The 20,028-nt window shown below is 50.1% G+C and overlaps 6 protein-coding genes across 6 annotated transcripts; 4 read left to right on the plus strand and 2 right to left on the minus strand.

Moving 5' to 3' along the window:
* Positions 1-412: 412 nt before the first annotated feature.
* On the plus strand, positions 413-1,960 carry PFICI_10319 (uncharacterized protein; the record flags this gene model as incomplete). Its single annotated transcript, XM_007838900.1, has 3 exons — positions 413-703; positions 781-965; positions 1,030-1,960. 3 exons carry the CDS (start codon positions 413-415, stop codon positions 1,958-1,960), a joined length of 1,407 nt encoding a protein of 468 aa, XP_007837091.1.
* Positions 1,961-3,651: 1,691 nt separating this feature from the next.
* On the plus strand, positions 3,652-5,500 carry PFICI_10320 (uncharacterized protein; the record flags this gene model as incomplete). The annotated part of the gene is made up of 3 exons (XM_007838901.1): positions 3,652-4,693; positions 4,757-5,097; positions 5,162-5,500. The coding sequence occupies 3 exons, from the start codon at positions 3,652-3,654 to the stop codon at positions 5,498-5,500; spliced, it is 1,722 nt and encodes a 573-aa protein (XP_007837092.1).
* Positions 5,501-6,853: 1,353 nt separating this feature from the next.
* Positions 6,854-9,096, plus strand: PFICI_10321 (uncharacterized protein; the record flags this gene model as incomplete). Its single annotated transcript, XM_007838902.1, has 3 exons — positions 6,854-7,389; positions 7,449-7,729; positions 7,808-9,096. 3 exons carry the CDS (start codon positions 6,854-6,856, stop codon positions 9,094-9,096), a joined length of 2,106 nt encoding a protein of 701 aa, XP_007837093.1.
* Positions 9,097-9,382: 286 nt separating this feature from the next.
* PFICI_10322 (uncharacterized protein) lies at positions 9,383-11,088 on the minus strand (the record flags this gene model as incomplete). The annotated part of the gene is made up of 4 exons (XM_007838903.1): positions 9,383-10,295; positions 10,377-10,624; positions 10,691-10,879; positions 10,954-11,088. The coding sequence occupies 4 exons, from the start codon at positions 11,086-11,088 to the stop codon at positions 9,383-9,385; spliced, it is 1,485 nt and encodes a 494-aa protein (XP_007837094.1).
* A 606-nt stretch (positions 11,089-11,694) lies between these two features.
* PFICI_10323 (uncharacterized protein) lies at positions 11,695-16,789 on the minus strand (the record flags this gene model as incomplete). Its single annotated transcript, XM_007838904.1, has 6 exons — positions 11,695-12,588; positions 12,653-15,492; positions 15,559-15,817; positions 15,870-16,187; positions 16,249-16,624; positions 16,680-16,789. 6 exons carry the CDS (start codon positions 16,787-16,789, stop codon positions 11,695-11,697), a joined length of 4,797 nt encoding a protein of 1,598 aa, XP_007837095.1.
* Positions 16,790-17,946: 1,157 nt separating this feature from the next.
* PFICI_10324 (uncharacterized protein) lies at positions 17,947-19,888 on the plus strand (the record flags this gene model as incomplete). The annotated part of the gene is made up of 4 exons (XM_007838905.1): positions 17,947-18,874; positions 18,998-19,176; positions 19,309-19,407; positions 19,481-19,888. 4 exons carry the CDS (start codon positions 17,947-17,949, stop codon positions 19,886-19,888), a joined length of 1,614 nt encoding a protein of 537 aa, XP_007837096.1.
* Positions 19,889-20,028: the final 140 nt, after the last annotated feature.

Consider the following 20,028-nt stretch of genomic DNA (forward strand, 5'->3'; position numbering starts at 1 on the left):
GTCATGATATCTGTTTTGTTTCATGAGGAGGAAATATCCGCAGGAAGGGGAATGTACAGCGAGTTGCATTTTGTTCGAATGGTTTGGCAAAGCATACTTGGTTGTGTTTAGAAGTCACTTTTTTTCTTCTTCTGTTTCTTGTCTTCGCAGCCAGGGTGTCATCCGCTGCAAGGCGTGTAAGTCGTGTCATACATATAATGAGGCTAAGATGGTTTACCTAAGGCAGGAGTTGTCAATTGATTGCATTTTCAACATATATAAAACTTGTTCTTCTAGAGCTCGTAGATTTTAATAGTGACAACAAATACTGGTACTGGCATTCGAATCTTTCTTTATTTCAAGGCTACAGTGACTGTCCCATTGTCTATTTCAGTATCCAGATAACGTATACTCCACGGGTATCGTTGCAATAATGGATCTAGATGCAGACGATCACTATAGCCCCTGGCTTACAGAAGAGAGTTGTGGCCATGACGTCGCTAACCTCCGGCCGCAGGGCACTAACGAGAAACACGGGACAGGGATGTGGCCCAACACGGCTACAGCAACGAGTCCAATAACAAGACTTCGGGCTCACAACCGACCTGCCTTTATCCCTTTCACCACTCGCAACCACCACCAACCTCCTATATTTTCACCTTCCAAAGCACCGGAGATAGTTTCTCCTGCTGTCGCGCCAACAGGCGCAGGTGCAGGCAACATGGTACGTACTGGATGCTCACGCAACTTGAGCTCCAGGTCGACGGACTACGTAGAGGGCTAATGGAGTGCTGGCAATAGGAATACGTGAAGCGACCCATTCGAATGGCCACGACTCCGACGGCACAACGAGTTTACATCAGCACATTTCTTTTTGCTGTGACCTCTGCGGTTCTGCTGCTTGTGGCTGCGACTGCGTACCCGATCTTCTACTACACCTATGTGCCTAAGAAAGTCGTTTCTATCCCGATACACCTGCAGTACAAGTACGTATACGCAGTGTTTATCCCGTGAGGGTCTATCCACACACATACTGAAATAATTGCACAGTGCTGGTCTGAACCCTTTCGGCGTCGCATCACTGAAGAAGGACCTGATGTTGGAGACGGCCTACGATGTGACTGTATCTCTGACGCTGCCGCGGTCGCCGTCCAATGTCGACCGCGGCAACTTTATGGTGGCGCTGTTTGCGACCAAGTCGTCGCTCGAGAACCCGGCGCAGTCCTTCACGATTCCCGAAGACCCTTACACGCATGTGAGCTCGTCCAATGTGGTCTTTAGCTCGCGACGACCGGCGCTGATGCCGTACACGGATCCGCTAGTATCACTGGCCGGGCGTGTGCTGTTTCTGGCGTGGCATGTACTGGCGCCGGCGAGCGACCGCGTTGAGCTGCAAATCCCCATGGGCGAGCTGGTTCAGTTCCGGGACCAGTTGCCGCTGAGCTTGCTCCTCGACGTACAGGCTGGTCAGACGTTCCAGGCGTATTCAGCAAGCGTCGAGCTCGTCGCCCGCCTGACTGGCGTCCGCTGGCTCATGTACAACCACCGCATTGTTGGCTTCATTGTCGGCACGACTTTCTTCTGGTTGGCTGAGATGCTTTGGCTGGGCTTCGCCTGGCTTACTCTGGCCTACTGCCTTGGTTGGGGCGAACAAGGCAAGCAGGGCAAGGCGATAACTTCTATTGAGAATGATGGCGAAGCTGAGGGCTACGACTACAGAGCTATCACGAAGCAAGAAAGCGAGGAGGAAAAATACTTGACGGCCGCAACTTCACGAGACGTCAAGGGCAAAGGCTTGGCGATGAAGGACGAGGACGAGGATGACTACGATCGGAAGCCGATGAAGGAGGAGAGCGTAGAGAGAGACCTGCCGACCAAGCAATCCTGGTACGGCGACGACGACGAGGGGGAGGGCACTGGTAGCAGCTACGGCAAGAACAAAACAGTGGCTCGGAAAAGACTGTCGGGAGAGAGATACTGAGCTTTGGTGGTGTTATTTTCTGTTGAGAGATACCCCGTTTTCCTCTAATTGGAATATTCTATACTCTGATTTGCTAAATTGACAGAGTGAATATGGGCACTGTTCCAGTATGTTCACATCATCGTACGTGTCAGTATTACACATTCTGTTTGAGGTGCAATTCTCATTGCTCCACTAGAGAATGTAATGAGCTCTTCTCAAGCAAGATTAGAGTTCTACCTCAACGTCAATTCTTACCGTCTTAATTCCAACAAATCTCAGGCCAATCACGAAATAACCTTTGCTTACGCAGGGATGATCGAGGTCTTTCGTCTCTTCTCCAAATGACAATGGCCCACTATTTTGCAGCTCTTCTGCAACGGAGACCCCTGGCATAGGTCTCAGTAACTCTGCCAACGAGGGACAGCACAATCGCGGGGCCATGGGTGAAAACACTTCATCCGACGTGACTGACGTGTTCGGCCACGGATGCGATTTTATCATTACCCTGGCCTGATTCCGCCGAAGTTTTGCGATATGCTGTGCGTGGGAACAGTCTCTTCTTATTCTTTTGTATCACCTCTATTCTGATGCAATATTCATACCTGGTGCTCACATTTGGATCCAGTACATTGTTTTCTTTTAAGTTATTGGATTATGAACGGCGTAACCTACCAGACTGTGTATGTATGTTGTAAAAATTATCTGCACAGTACCTAGGTAGCTAGCAGCAATTAAATACTACAAAAAGTCATTACGAAATACCGCCTACATCCGTTCGCGGGCTCTAGAGAACCGGCTCTTTACTCTAGTTTGTAGCTCGGAATTTGGTTCTAGCCATCCCCACCAACAGGTACTTTCCCTCGCGCGGGACATGATAGCAATTGTGATAATTGGCCGGGCGCTACGCTATTACCAGCTAACTGGGCAGATTACAGAAGACGGTACCGCAGCTACCTGCCAATGTACCGTAGCATCTGACCCGCCCAGAGAATTCACCACAACTGCGGGCACCAAGCAGAGCAGCCAAGAAGTTCCAGTGTGTTGTGCGGTGCACCCACGCAAAAGCAAGCCATCGACGAGGGGAAGAACCAACCCAGTCACAAAAGTTGCACCTTGCTTGACATACCTCATCAGCTGGTGTGACATGAGCCGCATCTGTTTCGCTCCTCCCACCAAAAGGCACCCTCCCCAAGCTGACGGAAGAGGGAGAGAAAACACTGCGTAACCATATCACGGCCTCTTTCGTCTTTCCCGATACCTAGAGTATCTGGGGTAGATTGTTGAAACCATCATCGTCGTCGCTGGCAAGCTCACCACCCCCCGACCGACGACCGCCCGCACGCCCGCCCACTGCGTTTTAGTGTCAAAAGTCACCGCGCTGATACGACGAAATTGGAGCTTCGACTCTACACCGTCCGACCGACCTGGCAACCCACGGCGGCCTTGTGTGAACATCACCACCAGATTTGGCTTTTAGCAGCACAAACGCTTCTAGAAAACCGCCCACGAGAAAACCCGCGGCACTGTTCCCCGCCAGCGACTTTCGATCACAACCAACCTACAGTTACCCCCCCTCTCTGGAAAAAGAAGCAGCACACAACCTTCCACCCCCAAACAAACACTGCGCTTGCTTCACGGGCCCGACTTCGCTTGGCAGATCTGCTGCCCCGACTGTCCCACTTTCTTCTGATTGCCCAAAATCATTCACGATGCCCTGCTTCAAGGGCATCGCCGTGAGCATTCACGCAAATGGTGCCCCGCTCTCCGAGCACGGCATGCAGAAGCAATCTCGCATGTCACGCATCAGCACCTATATTCCCGTGCCCTCGCCGCAGCTCAACCCGGACACCTCGCAGCATGAGCCCGCCCGCTTTGCCATCTCCATCACCCTGTTGACTCCTGGTCATGCGATCCCCTACACCTCGCCCAAGCCCTCGCCCGAGAACCCAAACCCCAAGCCGCTGTTCGCCGGGCCGCTTCCGTCTTCGAATGCCGATCCCTCCCGGCATGCGAACACCGTCACCCCCTACATTCCCATGACCAATTCAGAGAATGAGACAATAGCCGCCTACATCTACTTTGACGGCCGGGCCAAGGAGGAGGTCGCTACGCTGCTGCGCCCTGGCGAGGAAACCTGGGTCAACAGCCGATGGGTTCAAGTGCCTAGCAGCGAGGGCGGAGGTCTCGCCGAGCGCGAGTTCCTTTTCCGGGAGGTCGGCCTGGAGCGATGGCTCAACGGCCTCGACCTGCAAGGCCACGATGCCGCGGAAAAGGTTGAGAAGAGGAGACAGAAGTTTGAGCGCCGCCATCGCCGCCAAAAGTCTGCCGTTTCTGCAGGCATGGACATGGAAAAATCAAACCGGTCGCGCGACACGCTTGCCTATGGCAGCAGCGAGCAACCCGCACTCGATGATGGCATGATTGATTCAGGCTCCGACTCCCTGTCCGACGATGATGACGAACCTCCAGAGGCAACTGGCCAGATCAAGGTCGCCATGTTTCGCGTGATTGCGTCTGGCGAAATCAAGAAGGGAGAGTACTCGCCGCAATTTGACGCCCATGACGACGACGACGAGGCGGGCGGTGCGGCGCAGGCCGGCAGCAACGGTATTGATGCGGATGTCGAGCACACTACCAGTTTCGCGAAGCCCAAGACATTGGATCCCAAGACAATAAGTACGCAAACAGTCACAGGCATTGACGGCCCCGACAAGCCCTATGCTGTTTTTACCTTCTTCTACCGTGGACAACGTAGGTTTAATGTGCTCAGAAAAGCCATTCTGTTCAATTCAGCATAACTAACTCTATGCGCAGGCCAGCTTTCCAAGATGGGTATCCTGCCTTCAGCAAAGGACAATAAGACTACGCCTGGTGCAAAGCGCCGTAGCACCCAGCTCGATTTCTCAAATCTGGGCCCGCTTAAGAAGGAGGGCACGGTGGGATTCTCCGCCTTTCGAGATCAGGAAACCGAACGACGCAAGTCGCGCAAGAAGAGTAACGGTGCCATGGATGAAGACAGTGAGGACGATGACGATGATTCCAACCCATTGAGCAAGATGGAGCAGGAGTATGATGCCAAGGTTGACAAGACCAAACTTGGCCCAGAGGATGCCGAAATCCAGGCTGAGCTCAAGGCTGGTATCGACAGAATTCGCGTAAGTGGCAACCCTTTGTTGTAAATGATCTTGACAGAAGTGACACTAATATGGTTGGAAATAGCTTAAGAGACAGCATTCAGCCGAGCCGCCAAGCTTAAAGTCGCCATCAGCAGGCCCGACGAACGAGACAACGCCCACAGATACGACCTCGAATATGGCACCGGCTGCTGGCGTCCTGAATCTGCTGAGCGAATCCATGACTGCTGAATCGGCATTGGGTAGCCCCATGAAGAAGCAGCGTGCCAGCGTGGACGCTTTGGGGCAAGATCGCAGTGCAGGGTTCCCGAGCGCCTTGGGCGATGTGCTTGGTAGGGCTACATCAGAACAACAAGCAAACAATGTCGCCCAATCCTCGGGTGCAGTTTTCGGGCCCAAGGATGAAGACGATGAGGAGCTATAGCGTTGCGGATATTGACACGAAAATTATTCTTTTCGGCAGCAGTCACAGATACTGCTAGCCGGCTGCATTGGCTTAATCATTACAGCGGTTCTTTCATCGAGTTTAGAGATGGCTGGACTGAACTTGCGGGTATGAAGCATGCCGCCTCGGAAAAAGCTACAGACACATGTTGTCAGAAGAAAGCTTTCCAAAGAGCGTTCGGAGGCCCGGCTTAGATGCAAGACCTCAAACTCACTGCCACTGGCTAGATGAATTTTGAGAAAAACTTTTATAGCCAAGCATAAAGAGCCTGGCAAGCGAGAATCAATGGTGCAACGGAAGTGGCCGGGGCTCCTTAAAAAATACATAATTTCCTTGGTAGATGATGTGTCTCTTGTCCGAGTGGAGAGAATATTTATATCTCAATAAAGCCCAAGCATCTGCAATGCTCATTGCCCGACGGAATGTTGATCATCATGTTGTCTCTACAACTATGAACTATTTATTCATTGTGTTTCAACAGGTACGGCAAAGAGAACACACCCACATTCGACAGCGGACAAAGTTCAATACATAGATTGGGCTTTTTAGGTAACGCTTATTCATGACATGTGTGTTTGAGGTGAGTAATTACTCCTCCCCTGCCTGCGAAGAGCAACTGAGAACAACATTGAGTATGTATGTAAGCAGGTATGGTTCTGCAAGCGTTAAATCATCTTGGAGAAGACGGAATGCACTGACTGCTTTTACAGGGAATTTTATTTGGAAAGTTGTCTTTGACTTGATGTATCTTTCCTCTGAATCGGTAGGTAGGACAATCGCTTGCGGGATGCTCTGCGTGGTGCCAGCGACGCTCCCGGGCTGACCGAGTTGGGCTCGCTCCGTTTCTGTATGCAATTTGGTACTGCATGTACTGCAAGGACTCTCTCCCCCGATGGCTCAGTGTTTAGTAGACGGCCAATCGACAACCATCATGTCCCATCAGTTGTAGGTCGGGCTCTCGGCTCGGCCCACCAGATGTGGCCACGCTCAGCCACGCATGGATTGCCGTTATGCCTAATACCCAGCAGGGCAGCCAGCCTGGCTTTGGGCTGCTGCAGTTACCATTGATGTACCTGCCGTCACCATCATAGGCTTCATGCTGCAATAGGTCAACGAGTTATCTACTATTTTCTGAGCAGAGGAGAACGAAAGCCACTGAAGACGGTTCTATTGCCCTTGCTTCCAGCATGACCCAAGTCGAACCGCAGTGAGAAAACCGTTGATTATGGTGATGACACTGCCGAATGAGAAACTAGTATTCGATATAGATACGGCCCCCTAATACCAGATGAAGAGGCGTCACGCATTGCCCTTCGCCTGGGCTTGCCCGAAATGAAAACCATCATTGGGATGAGTTGGGGCATAGAGGCAAGACGCTATCGTCAGGCCTTGTTAGCTAGCAACGCGAACACTGCCGTTTCACAGAATTACAGAGAAGCTCCACTGGATCCAGCGCAGCGAGCGCGAGCATATCGGGGAGACTCTGGGAGCCACTCCCGCGAGTTATTTACACAAGTTGGACTCGTGGAAGGACTAGACACTTGCCGACCAAACGTACAAAATCCAGTGCCTCTCTGTATCTTTATTAGCGACGGTGCAGATCAGCACGAGACGTGGACCTTGGTTCGCGAGCTGACTGTACGAATGATGTGCGGGGACACGGAGGCAGAATTCACCGTGACTTGTGGCGAGGAAGAGTTGGCCACAGTCGCCTACAACAGAGAAAATCTGATATTATCGCGTTGCATTGGCCAGGTTGGTCTGGCGCTGGAGCTAATCACTACCATGGTCGAGTACATGATGTACTCTGTTTTTTACGTCGAGTTCCCAGAGCTTCCGGTCGGGGCCGTGGCAGGTTTTCTCACATGGTGAGTTCAATGATGATGTTGTTCGGAGTAGTAGCATTTTCCGACCTCAGTCACTGCAGTGATGAGACTACAAGACCCTCAGGAGCCAGTCACTGGATGCCACGCTTTTTACTGGATAGACTTATCGCATCCATATCCGTTCAAGATGGCTTTGTTGATATTCGACGAATGGGAATGAGCTCCTACGTGAGAACTGTGCGACTTGAAGATGTAAAGTTGCTCTGCCCTTCTTGCTGGGTCACTTCTGTGGAGTCCGCGCATCAGGGATCAAAAGAACAGGCGACTGTTCAGCCACGACGCTTCGTAAAGACTCCTTCAATAGCCACTCCTGACGAAGATGGTGGGTACACAGCAGTCTCGTACCTTTGGAGCAACTTCGACAAGGATAGTTCATTATGAGAAATGCAGAAATGTGCAGCTGCCGTCGGAGGCCCACCTAAGCTATGGATTGATAGGGTATGCATCGATCAGAACGACGACGCTACAAAGAACTCGGAGATTTCTCTCATGGGGTCATATTACGCTGGCGCGCATACCACCTTGATCTGTCCAGCCACTGAGATTGTGGACGTCCCAAGCCTTCAGCCTAGCAGACATTTGCTAGCTATTCCAGACCGACTGCGCGCGTATCAGGGGCTCCTTAGGTGGAAGCAAGATCCTTGGCACAAAAGAGTGTGGACATATCAGGAAGGGGCTATGAGCAAGAAACCTCGAGTCTGGGTCGCTGACCAAGGTGTCGAGCTGAATGCGGGTTGGCTGAATTTCATGTCCTGGGCGGCAGACTGTGAACGCCCGGTGAAATGCGATCTTGGCCTGCCTCCATACTGCCAGAAACTCGGAGAAGAAGGGATTTATTACCCCCAGCAATCGTTTAGGGAATCGGGATTCTTGAGGGGAGAAGGCGATGCTCAGGAACTATGGGCATACAGGAACTCCTTTGCGCGATCGTGGACGACCTGTGAACTACATGATTGGGCTCCTAAAGTGGACAATATCAAAAAGTCACTGTCCAGATTGATCGAAATTACACAATTGAGAAAGTGTACTGAGACTCGTGACAAGATACTCGGCATACTTGCTTTGGCTCTGTCATCAGAACACTTCCGGACAAACATGGTCAGGGATCTCCAAGATGCGTATCGAGAGGCCATACGAAGCGGCATACCCGGAGCTGAAGTTCTTATGTGTGGATGGACAGCCTCGAAGCCCAGGTCTTGGATCCCTGAGAATAACTTCGCTGAAAGATGGGTGAGGTTCAAAGTACCAGCTCCTGGAAATTCCCTCAATGTCGACCAACCGGTGGTTGATCAGAAGGGAAGGCTGATTCTTAAAGCATATAAATATGACTTTTTCAAGAATGTCAGACGACCAATTACGCTTGTCCCACTCCGGCCGCCTCGGCAGCCGGAATTCATTACTTTTGAATATCGAACTCTCTCGGGAGATTTCTGTCTAATTTCACTCGAAGGGTACGTCAGTCACAGGGGTAGAGCGTACGTACTAGCTGGTGCCGAAGGAAAGTCAGACCGTGACCTACATGATCACATTCTGGTCTTCGTATCAGAAGCTGGAGGAGGAAGCCACGTTCTGGAGGGGGCTTGTCGTATCGTCAGTGCGGTGAGGACAACGAGTGAGGATCCTGAGTCGAAAGAAATTCGTCTTGGTGGCATAACATCTCTCGCACTGAGCGCAGATTCATGGGGCTAGTTATCTAAAACGAATACGAGGCAATGAATACAAATTGGCAAACTGTTCTAATAAAGAGCCTACTTCTTCAATCCCTGTATGGTAACTCTTGATCATACAAGTATAAATCTCAGGTTCTTTCTTTGAACTCGATACTCGCATATTGGTAGCCAAGAAGAGTTGATTTTTGCGTCAACTTACTAATATCACTAGTTAGTACTTCATTGCAGACTGATTTCTTTGGGCTAACGGAACATGCAATGATGTCTGTTAGTGGAAGATGAGATTTGGTCATTATCAAGGGGTTTTAAATCGCTTCCTCCTGCAATGGACTTTCCTGGTATGCATCGTACTTGAACGTGCTGCCAATGTGATCATCTCGCAACCATCTTTGCCCTCTTCCTAGAACTCTCTCTCTCATCGAGAGCCCCTCTTCTCCTCCTGCCGCAACTTCAGGATAGACGCCTCTCCGCCGCAGCTCGGGAACGAGCAACTCGACCATGTCCACCAGCGTCCCGGGGGCCGTCATTTGGGCAATCGTGAAGCCGTCGATATCAGCCTCGCGCATCCAGCGCTCCATCTCGTCGGCGACGGCGGCCGGCGTGCCCACCATGAGCGGCGCCAGCCCCCCGAGCGAGGCGCGCTCGGCCACGTTGCGCGGCGTCCACTTGGTCTCGTGGTCCTCGGTCATGCCCGCCAGCTGGCTGTGGATGCGGTTCGCGTCCGTGCTGTCCGACGTCTTGAGCTCCTGGTCCAGCGGGACGCGCGACAGGTCGATGCCCGTCAGCCCGCTCATGAAGACGAGCCCGCCCGTCGTGCTGGCGTAGCTCTTGAGCTCCGCCAGCTTGGCCTGCGCCTCCTCGTCCGTGGCGCCCAGGACGGGGATCATCATGCTAAAGAACTTGATGCTCCGAGGATCGCGCCCCTTTGCGGCGGCCGCGGCGCGGATCCCGGTTACCTTGGACGCCGTGGCCGATGGCGTGAAGCCGCCCAGGAAGATGCCCTCGGCGTGCTGGGAAGCAAAGGCGATGCCGGCGGGCGAGGTGCCGGCCTGAAATAGGAACGGCGTCCGCTGGGGGGACGGATCGACGATGAATTTGGTCTCTAGCTTGAAGTACTTGCCGTGGTGCTTGATGCTACGGACTTTGGAGGCGTCCGTGTACGTGTCATTTTCGGCATCTTTCTTGATGGCGTCGTTGGACCAGGAACCCTCCCAGAGTCTGTGTGAATGTTTTTCAGCATTTCGATTCTGTAATGAGAACAGCATCTTGTCGAGTGAGAGCTTGGGAATAAAAGCTTACTTGTACATGACTTTCAGATATTCGTCTGCCTGTAGATATCTCTCGTCATGCTCGACGGGGCTATCGAAGCCAATGGCCTTGAAGGCCGACTTCTTCCACGATGTGACAATGTTCCAGGCAATGCGACCTTTGGTCAGATGATCCAACGTTGAATACCTTCTGGCCAGGAGAAAGGGCAGTTCGCCGGCTGTTGAGCCCGTGACTCCAAACGCCAAGTTCTTGGTGACTGCTGCCATTGCAGAGACCGGCTTCCCCCCGAAATGCGTTAGTTGACTGTACTGTTGACCTGATTCGAGAGTTTCAGGGTCACTCACCACAATAGGGTCCAAGACGGGCCACTGCACCGCTCTCGAGACACAATTATCCAAGTTGCCCTCGTAGGTGTCGTATCCTCCGTATGTGTCTGCAATGAAGAGAGACAAGAAGCCGCCGCGCTCCAACAATTGGGCCAACTCGATCCAGTACGCCAGATCTCGCTTTGTGCTGCCCTTGTCTGCTGGGTTCTTCGAGAATTAGCTCTATTGATCGCGAAACTTGGTATATAATCTTCAAGATGTCGATGGGGCTTTCAAATTACCTTCCATTGTCCAAAATTCATGTGCGTCGGTGTAAACATGTCAAATGCATTGAGCATGATTTGTTTTCTGGAGTGGCCGAGGTCGTGAGCTCCATTGAGCTCATTACCTGTGCCCGAAACATCTAATGAAGCCATGGCGCCGGGGTTGACGAGCTTTCAGAGCAATAATGTATACTCTGATCCACTTAAGACTTGTGCCTCTGCCAAATAGGCGAGTTTTCTAGACCTTTGCTAAAAAGAAATTCCAAGTACGAAGAAAGATACGTAGTTTGAAATGTTTGGTAAACTGAAAAGCGTTCAAAGTGCGATTGAAATTATAATAATACAAGTGCCACTTGTAGTAAAAGCGGAGTATGTACGCGTATATCTGTCAGTATGTTCAACCAAATCCGGGCTCCGACCGAGCTGTCGGATCACGTACCGAGATCCGTGCCGCTTCGCATACAAAGGCAACTTTTTTCATGCAAGTATGATTACACGAGGCCCATGAACTCAAATTGCTGGCTCATAGTATTCCTAAGAGATTTCAAGATGAAATGGTATTTTGCAACCCACTGATGATCAACTATGGTGTCTCGTGCTGATGCTCATCTGCATAGGGTCCGAGGCTCTGAATAGGGACGACGTTGAGGGAACCGATGAGATGAGTTCTGCCTCTCGTGCTTTGACTATTCTCTGATATTATTGGGATATGTGGCTCAATCCGCTCAATCAGCATGACTGTATAATGGAATAAAATAATTACAGTTCATAGATGGAGGTTGACAGGTCAAGGATATCCACAAGCTCCTGAGCTGATACACGTTGCCGCCGATCGACCACAAGCATTCCGTATTCTATGATATCCAACACTGAGGAAATATATAGAGGACAACCCTTCACTGACTTGAGGTCCTGAATGAGTGACAAGATAGCCGGGGAAACCATCATTTGTTTGTCTTCGATCGGTTCGGCCCTTCGATGATAGAAGCCATTAGATTCCTTCTCACGTCTCTCTCGGAACTCCAGAACTCCACCCCGTCCTTTCAAATACCAAGTGATCATGTCAAGCCAAATTGCGCCCAAGCTCCATACATGAGCAGCCTTGCCTAGATTACCTTTTCTGGCCCTTCTTGGCAACCAACGTTGCTTTTGGCATTCAGGCGCTAGTGGGGAGATATCCGAACCATCTGTCAAATTGGACAGGATAAGATATCCTGGAGATTGACCATGGCGGCGAAACCAAAGGAAGTTGTCATGCTGTAAATGATCTTGTCGCAAGTACTTGAGGCGAGGGAGTAGGGGGTTGCTTAATTTCGAGACGATGTGGACTGCCGCCAGTGCCTTGGCCATATTGCAAAATTGCGTTCCTAGCCATTCTAAATCATAGCCATTGTCTCGAGACTCACAATCGAAAAGACTCCAGAGATCTCCTTCTGGACATGGAGATATGATGGTGTATGCAGGGCGGTCTGATCCTTGAATCGGCTGCTCGACGCTACAAAGGACCTCGAGAATGTTGGAGTTGTAACGTTTGTCGCGTTTCAAGTACTGCGAAGTGTAGACTTTGGAAAGAAAACTCTTCCAATCATATGCTGGGCGTGACCATGATCTTGCATAGGCCCTATACAGTAAAAACCATTCTTCGGATTCATTCTAATAGATATCATCAGTTTGAGGTAGCTGGGGATGTTGACCACAAACTTCTGGGTGCACTTACTTGTGAAGTCGAGAAATCTGTAGAATAGGAACTGAATCGAACTTTGTATATCTGAGATCCCAACGAGACCCTCCAAGGTAATGCTTTTACTATAGGCAGTTCTACTTCAGCTGAAGGGATCTTATAGTGATAAAAACCGTCTGTTTGACGAGCGAGGAAGGGGACTAAGAAGGTATATTGAAGTCTAAGAAACGAATTCTCGTTCGAACGGCTCCAATGCAAATTTCCTGTCGTAAGAGGAAAACGATTACCGGTTTTAAGGGATATGATAGTCTTATCCCGGTGGGGTGTGTCGTAGTCAGTCTCGAAGGTCAGGGGTAGGCAGTCATCATCTATGTTTTTGTCTAGGAATATTCGAATTTCTGCAGCTTCGCATACTAGAATGAGAATCGAAAATATCCTCAGGAAGGATCTGTAGATGATTGCTACGTCATCTGAAGTCACTGGGATTGTTCTTAGAGATCCCAAGACCTCTTGGATGACGTTTGGTGTCAAAATATGCCGAAGTTTTTGGAAAGGCATGAATTCCTTCTCGGTTAAAGGATTTTTGTCCAGTTCAAATATCAACTGTTCTTGAACTCTGGCCAGTGGATCATTGACGGTCAAGTGATTCCTGTCTGGGCGACTCCCATTCAGCTGACCGCCGGAATCTTCAGCGATATGTGGTATGAAGCGATGCCCAAGATCCAAACAGTATCGCAACGAAATTCTTTCACTCTTCCATTCACCAGGGTTTCTTAGGCTTTCACAATTCCTTGCCGGGATGACGTACGTGGATGCCTTCGTGGTGGTGGACAAATAGGCCATCCACGTGTGCAGTTGCTCAATTTCCGTCCATTGGAAGAGCTTCAATGTTGACGGATCGGTTTCATTGAGGCAAAGCCACCGATTCCAGAAACGTTCATTCTGGAGCCTGTCGATGATAATTTCAGGAGTATAGCCACGCAGGTCTAAGGCTTGACAAAAACCAAGGAAATTTGAAGTGACATAAGTCAGGAATACGGTGCCAACTTGCTGCGCTGTCGTAGATTGCTCAGGGTTTTCAGAAATAATGCTGGTGTTCGATGAAGCAACATCTGAATCAGAGGGATCGCACAGCTCAAGGGACGAGAGGTGTTCAAGACGAAAATTGATCATTTCGTCCAGCGAGGTCACCTCTCCTTCACCATTGGACGTTGGTAGCAGGTTGTCCCGAAGAATCAACGACTGCGATTGAGGGTTTGCCTCAAGACTTACAGCTTCGTCCGCAGAGGAAGTGTCCGACCAAGCAGAATCCCAGCTGTGACTTCTCGAACCAGCAGAGCTGAAACTTGCAATACTTTGTGATCTGGGACTTCCATGATATCCTTCATAAAGGGAATTGGTTGACGACGAGCTGGCTTGATCGGTGGAATATGCTAGCTGCCGAAACTTCACAAGACCATCAAAGTCTTTCAAGGAAATGAAATCAAGGCAGGTGTGGAGGATAGTGGTGTAGCCATCAGAAAGACTGCAAGGTTGCCCGGCCTCCGTTAAAGCTCTAAATCCATTGTGCTGTGTGAAAAATGTTTTCACAGATTCGTGGACGGGGCGCACCGTTCTGCTATTACCTGAGCGAGAGTCCATAGAACCAGCTGCACCGTCGATGGACTTCTCGTACTCAAAGTTCATGGAGAGTGCATTGTTGTCCAAGGGCAAAGAAGCTCGGAAAAGCCCCAGGGACAGGTGAGATATATGGTCTCCAACGTTGGTGCAGTGTTCCTCCCAAAACTTTGAATTTCTACACCCCTGAAATGAGTGAGGAATGGGTTGGTCCAGCAGTGGCAATATGTGTTGCCAATGTTCCAGGCTCAAGTCTTCGCTAAGGACTGCCCACTGGAAGAATTTGAGACGAATGGAATGATCCCCCCGAGCTTCTTTGAGCATAGTGTGATAAAGCTCGTAGAATTGCTCTGGTAGCTCGCCTAATTGAGTTTCCAGAGATTTGATATTATATTGCGCGCGATGGATTCTTCGGCGTATAATATCAGCGACAAGAACTACCCATAAAAAGTTCCCTGACGATTTTGTTTTTAGTTGCATTTTGAACTTGTCGAACTCATCCAGGTTCCTCTTTGGGTAAAGTTTCAACTTCTCATCAACGTATTCGTTGATATCCTCCCAGTTCACGCTTTCAATCTGAATTGATAGACAATCTTCCGGTACAGTCAAAACTTGATCTCGGCTGGAGACCCAGATTTGTACTTTTGAATTGAATTGATAGTCTTTGCTGGATAAATCTTCCAGGCAGTCAATAAGAAAGATGCGATCTTCTTCGGAATATTGATCAAGTGCATCAATGAAAAGCACGATGTCACGATCCAAATTTTGCCCGATGATGGTCTTAAGAAGCTGCTCGAGCTCTTTAAGTTCCCACTCAATTTCCACCCTCGCAACTTTGGCCCTGTCGAATTTTGTTTCAAGTATATTGACCAGATTATCGTGTCTCAGGTCACCACTAAAGCAAAGCGGAAGTAGTTGGTAGAGTAAAGACCGGAACATACCAGATGCACTGCGCAAGAGATCTTCTTTTGCTGATGCATCACAAAAGAAAGCTGCGGTATAGTGTCCCCTGGCACTGCGTTGGAGGAATGCTTCTCTCATCACCGTTGACTTGCCGGAGCCCAGGCTGCCTTTGATCCAAAGAAGACGACGAGGCACCTCAGAATTGTTCTCCGGGCTTAAATGACTGGACCATAATTTTTCTATGGTCGCAAGGCTGGAAGACTTGTAGGTGGAGATGGCAATGTTGGGTACTATGCCCGGGAACTTGAAAGAATCGAACGACGCGGCGAGCAAGTAGTCTTTATCTCTTCTTAAAGCTACATACAACAGTGAATATCTCTATACAAATGACGACTCTGTACTAGTTTTTTAAGGGGACCTACGAATTTGCTCATCGGACACTGGATGTGGCTCCTGGGTCGGAGGAGTGTCATGCGCTAAATCGCCAAGGGGTGCGTTTGGAATGTGCTGCGGCTTCCAGATACCGAGGACCCAATTGTATATTATGCGAAGCTCGTCAAGAACCTTGACTGCATTTTGGTCATTTCCATCCGAGAAACGACACATTTCTGTATGACTGGCTTGCAAAGTCTCGGACTCCTCGCGGGCATCGCCTAGTGCAGAAGAAATATTATCAACGATCTGAAAAATACTGTTAGATCTGATCACAAATCATTATTTGAACATTTTCTACCTTTTTGTTCATACCGAAGACAGAGGTAGGCTTGAAGCCCAACCCTTCTTGAAAAGTCTTGACTCTGAATCCGTATGTATTCCAAACGTTCGAGAAGGAAGTCTGAACCCGATTCAATTCGGAAGTTTGCAATCCAAGTGAGTCCAAAATCTTGTGGTTAGTATCCATGCCGACTGCAGCGACTATTCTTCTTGCCGTTTCGCCTAATGCAGCCCACTGACTGCCACGGTGTGGTGTTCCTAGGAACACAATGGCAGCGGTGTTTTGAACCACCGACTTGGTCTCAGGGTCGTTCGAGCCATTGGAAAATGACAACGCCTACGAACGAATGAGCACCATGAACGAGAGAAATTACAAACTTGAAAACCACGTAACTCACATCTTTGATGATGATCCCTCCGAGCGAGTGCGTGACAAAGATGATCGGACGCTTTGAGACCAAGTTTCGCTTCAGCGTGAAGATCAGATCTTGCCCATGTTCATACAACGAGTTTCGATTGACCGTATTCCCGACCCCGGTAACATTGCTATCGTATCCCCATGTCAGGATACGTGCGTGCGGACAGTACGTTGGCAACGCGTCTCGAGGCCAGAAAAAGCCATTTTGGGCATCGTGATCAGTTGTCGCGCTCGACGAGGCAGATGTTCGAAAGAGACGTCGAACTCGGCTGGTCTTCTTGGTCGGTTCAGGTGCCTGAGGTTTCGCTGCCCACGTATGAAAGGGGTGGCCCTGCAAACCGTGAACAAATATAATACTATACTCGTTAATCGGCGCCGACTTTATACTATGGATCAAGTGGGGCGACTCACTCTAGCACAGGTTCACTCTCGATCGGCGAGGATACCACGGAGATGTTTGTCGCGTTTACATGCACTTTGCCATTTTCACGCTCATGCTCTGCACGGCCTGGAGCGTCCATGCCGCCATTTGGTTCTTTGATGTTTGACTTCCAGGTAATTTAAAACAGTGATCAATAATCTTGTGATATGCAGAGACGGCTGCGAGAAAGGCGGGGTGCGATGTATCTGGATTACGTACTGGGCAAGTCAGACTGCTGCTGCCTAAGGCAGCAAGCTTACATGCAGAGTAGTTGCCTGGCCAGTAAGGTCCATCATGCACATCGCCGATTATACCATACGCGATTGGCAAGGTCAATGGTGGCATACGTATAAACAACTTAATCGTTCCGGAAAGCGAATTGTACAAGCTTCTACGTCAGACCAGCCAGCCATTATTCTGGTCTTGTAGTCAGAGTGCTTGTGTGAAATTGTTAGAAAGGTTGCAAAGCTCCAATTTCGCATCCATCACTATGACTTATCGAAGTCGCAGGTCGGCGAAAAAAAAAAAAAAAAAAAAGAAGAAGAAGAACAACTCAAGTGGCCAAATCGGTCTTCAAGGAGAAATGTTTCCGAGCGAAGGAGAAATAGCCGGGGCAAAATTGTACCTAACGATTGCTTTAGAAGATATTGGCCAGGTAAACCCTGGATATTGATGAAGTCTATAAATTATCATCTAAACTTCTCGTTTTTCTTCTAGCCCTCGCTGAACATTCCAAACATGCCCAGATCGATGCCGGTCTCCCTTGAGAACAGACTTGTAAACAAACCTAATCACACATCTGCTTGCCTTGCCTAGGTAATAGAGGCTCGGGAGAGAATTTCCTGTGTTGAATTGAAATAAGAAAACCTTTGTCCGCTTGATGGTTCATGCCGTCTGTAATAAATTGTCCGCATTCGGCAACTCTTAAACGCTATGTGTGCTAATCCTGATTCTTTGTCTGCACAAAGACCTCACGACAATGCATTCGTGAGAGTTCCGCTGAATGAGATGATGAGCTCAATACTATGGTCCTCTCACTGAAAGTGATACTATTCCCTGTTTCCTGGATTTCGAATACGACGTCGGGTTAAAGTAAAACTAGTCGCATCACCAAGTCCAATCTCAATCACCAAGTCCAAAAACGAATTTTGACATTTATATATATATATATATATATAAACCTCGCACGCTATGTTCATACTCTAAACTCTCAACGCCAGGATATATCCTTAGTGCAAAGAAGAAGAAAAACATCAAATGTCCCTTTCAAGCAGAATAAGTCGTTCTGCAAAAAAGCTTGTCCCCGAACGTGTCCTTAACTGGGTCGCGGCGCACCAGCTCCGGCAAGCACAGCAGAACTGGGACAACGCCATGGCCCAAGCCGCTCGTGCCGCTCAAGCCGCCCAAACCGAGGCCGCCTCGGTGGCCTACATGACGAGGCGCTGCCAGATTGTCCAGACCTTTTTCGAGTCCCGGTACAACCTCAAGTTTGAGAGATCAGTGGGCGACGGCAATCACGGCGCTACTGGCGTCTTTCGCGCCACCAAGGCCCGGCCTGGGCTCCGGCGCGTATCTCTGACACTAGGACCTAGACCGGCTGGTGTTGGTAGTCGCGCGGCATCAGCTTCCGGTGGTAGCGGTGGAAGTGGAGGAGGCGGAGGCGGCGGAAGTATTCGTACAGCTTCAGGTGGAAGCAGTCATAGCGGCAGCAGCAGGGGGAGCGAACACTTTGACAAGTATCTCATCAAGTTCTCGCTCGGCTCGGCAGGAAAGGACGGAAGCGACAGACACCTGCGCAACGAGGCTCGCTGGCTGCGCATCTTCAACGGAAGCGAGCACTTTGTCCGCACCTGCAACATCAGCTACCTCATGGCCCAGGGCGCAGCCGAGCAAGAGGAGGCCGACCCCAACGAGGACGCCCGGGCCGAGGCCGCGACGCCGGCCGAAGACCACAACCCCGGCCACGACAGGGTCCTCACGGCCGAGGAACATGAGAGCTTCCGGGGCATGATTCCCGTGGCGGATCATTCCAACGGCACGGATACTCGCCGCTGGATTCCGTGCCTGGTCCTCGAATACTTGCCCTTGGGCGACCTGGACTCGTTGCGACAACGTTTCATTGATGCTTCTATCCGTCATGGAACGCGACCTCCAGTTCGTCTCTTATGGGGATTAGCGCTTTGCAGTAAGATATCCCAGTGTCTTCTTTCCATTGAACTTGGCCTGCCATCTGAATACCTTTTCGGGTTTCATCAGCACATGGCACCTGAGCAATAAATGAAACACATTGACTAACATTTCCACAAAGTGGTCCGTATGTGTATAGGAATGGCATATGTTCAAAATGTGAGGCCAGGAACCCGAGAGACGATTCCCCCGACCGGTAGACCGGGAACATTGGCGCACAACTCGATCAAAGGTCCCAACATGCTCTTGGATGTGCTTCACCCTACTGATGGTGAACATGAAATAACTCCACTGCTCAAGGTATGAAGAAAACCCAAGCATCTATATTTCATGGCGAAGGGAACAAGAGAAGGACGCTCCATCGTCAATCATCTATCCACTTTGCTCGAGAACTTGACTGTTCTGACCGTGTAGCATATTCGGGGAATATAGTTGATCGACTTTGGTCGCACAGCGTATAAGCCGCCAGACGCATCTCTGCCGTACTCGGACGGCCCGGGAGCATATCGCAATCTTTTTTATATAGGCTCGGTATGTAATGCCCCCTTTCCTATTCCTCTTCACCAAGAAATCCCAACACACAACCTTCTCACCAACAAGACAGGTCCTCGCAACACTAGCCTGTCCCGAAATACCCTTGCAGAGAGGCTGCTCCTGGATCAGGCACGACCAGCTCTGGGAGTGGTGGGGGCCGGGCCAAGGCCGCTCACGCCTGCTCATGGCCACGCACGCCAACAAGATCTTCTGCTCGGACCGCCAGATCGCCTACGACTTTCGCCTCTTTGTCGGTCAGCTCATGTCGGCCGTGGCAGAGGGCTACCATACCCGGGTTCGGCCCACGCTGCAGCAGGCCCTCGCCAGATGTGAGAATGGTTGCAACCAGGGACCTCACGATGAAGCCCCCGAGACCCCTGAGCAGATCCGCGAATATGTGAATTACGTCGTTCTCGGTGCTATGCCGCCGCAACAACCGCCACCGCCAGAGCAGTCTCAGCCTCAAGTTGGTCAATAATACTAGTGCAGATTTGAATGGGACAGTTTCTGGAACTTCTTTTGAATTCTTTTCGCTATCTGTTTATTCGCTGAGCAAGCATAACTACCATTTTATATTCAAGAATTTGGAAAGGAATGATGTCAACGTAATGTGAAGGA

This window comes from Pestalotiopsis fici (assembly GCF_000516985.1).
Source record: "Pestalotiopsis fici W106-1 unplaced genomic scaffold PFICI_Scf_7, whole genome shotgun sequence".
In the NCBI taxonomy this organism is placed as follows: domain Eukaryota; kingdom Fungi; phylum Ascomycota; class Sordariomycetes; order Amphisphaeriales; family Sporocadaceae; genus Pestalotiopsis; species Pestalotiopsis fici.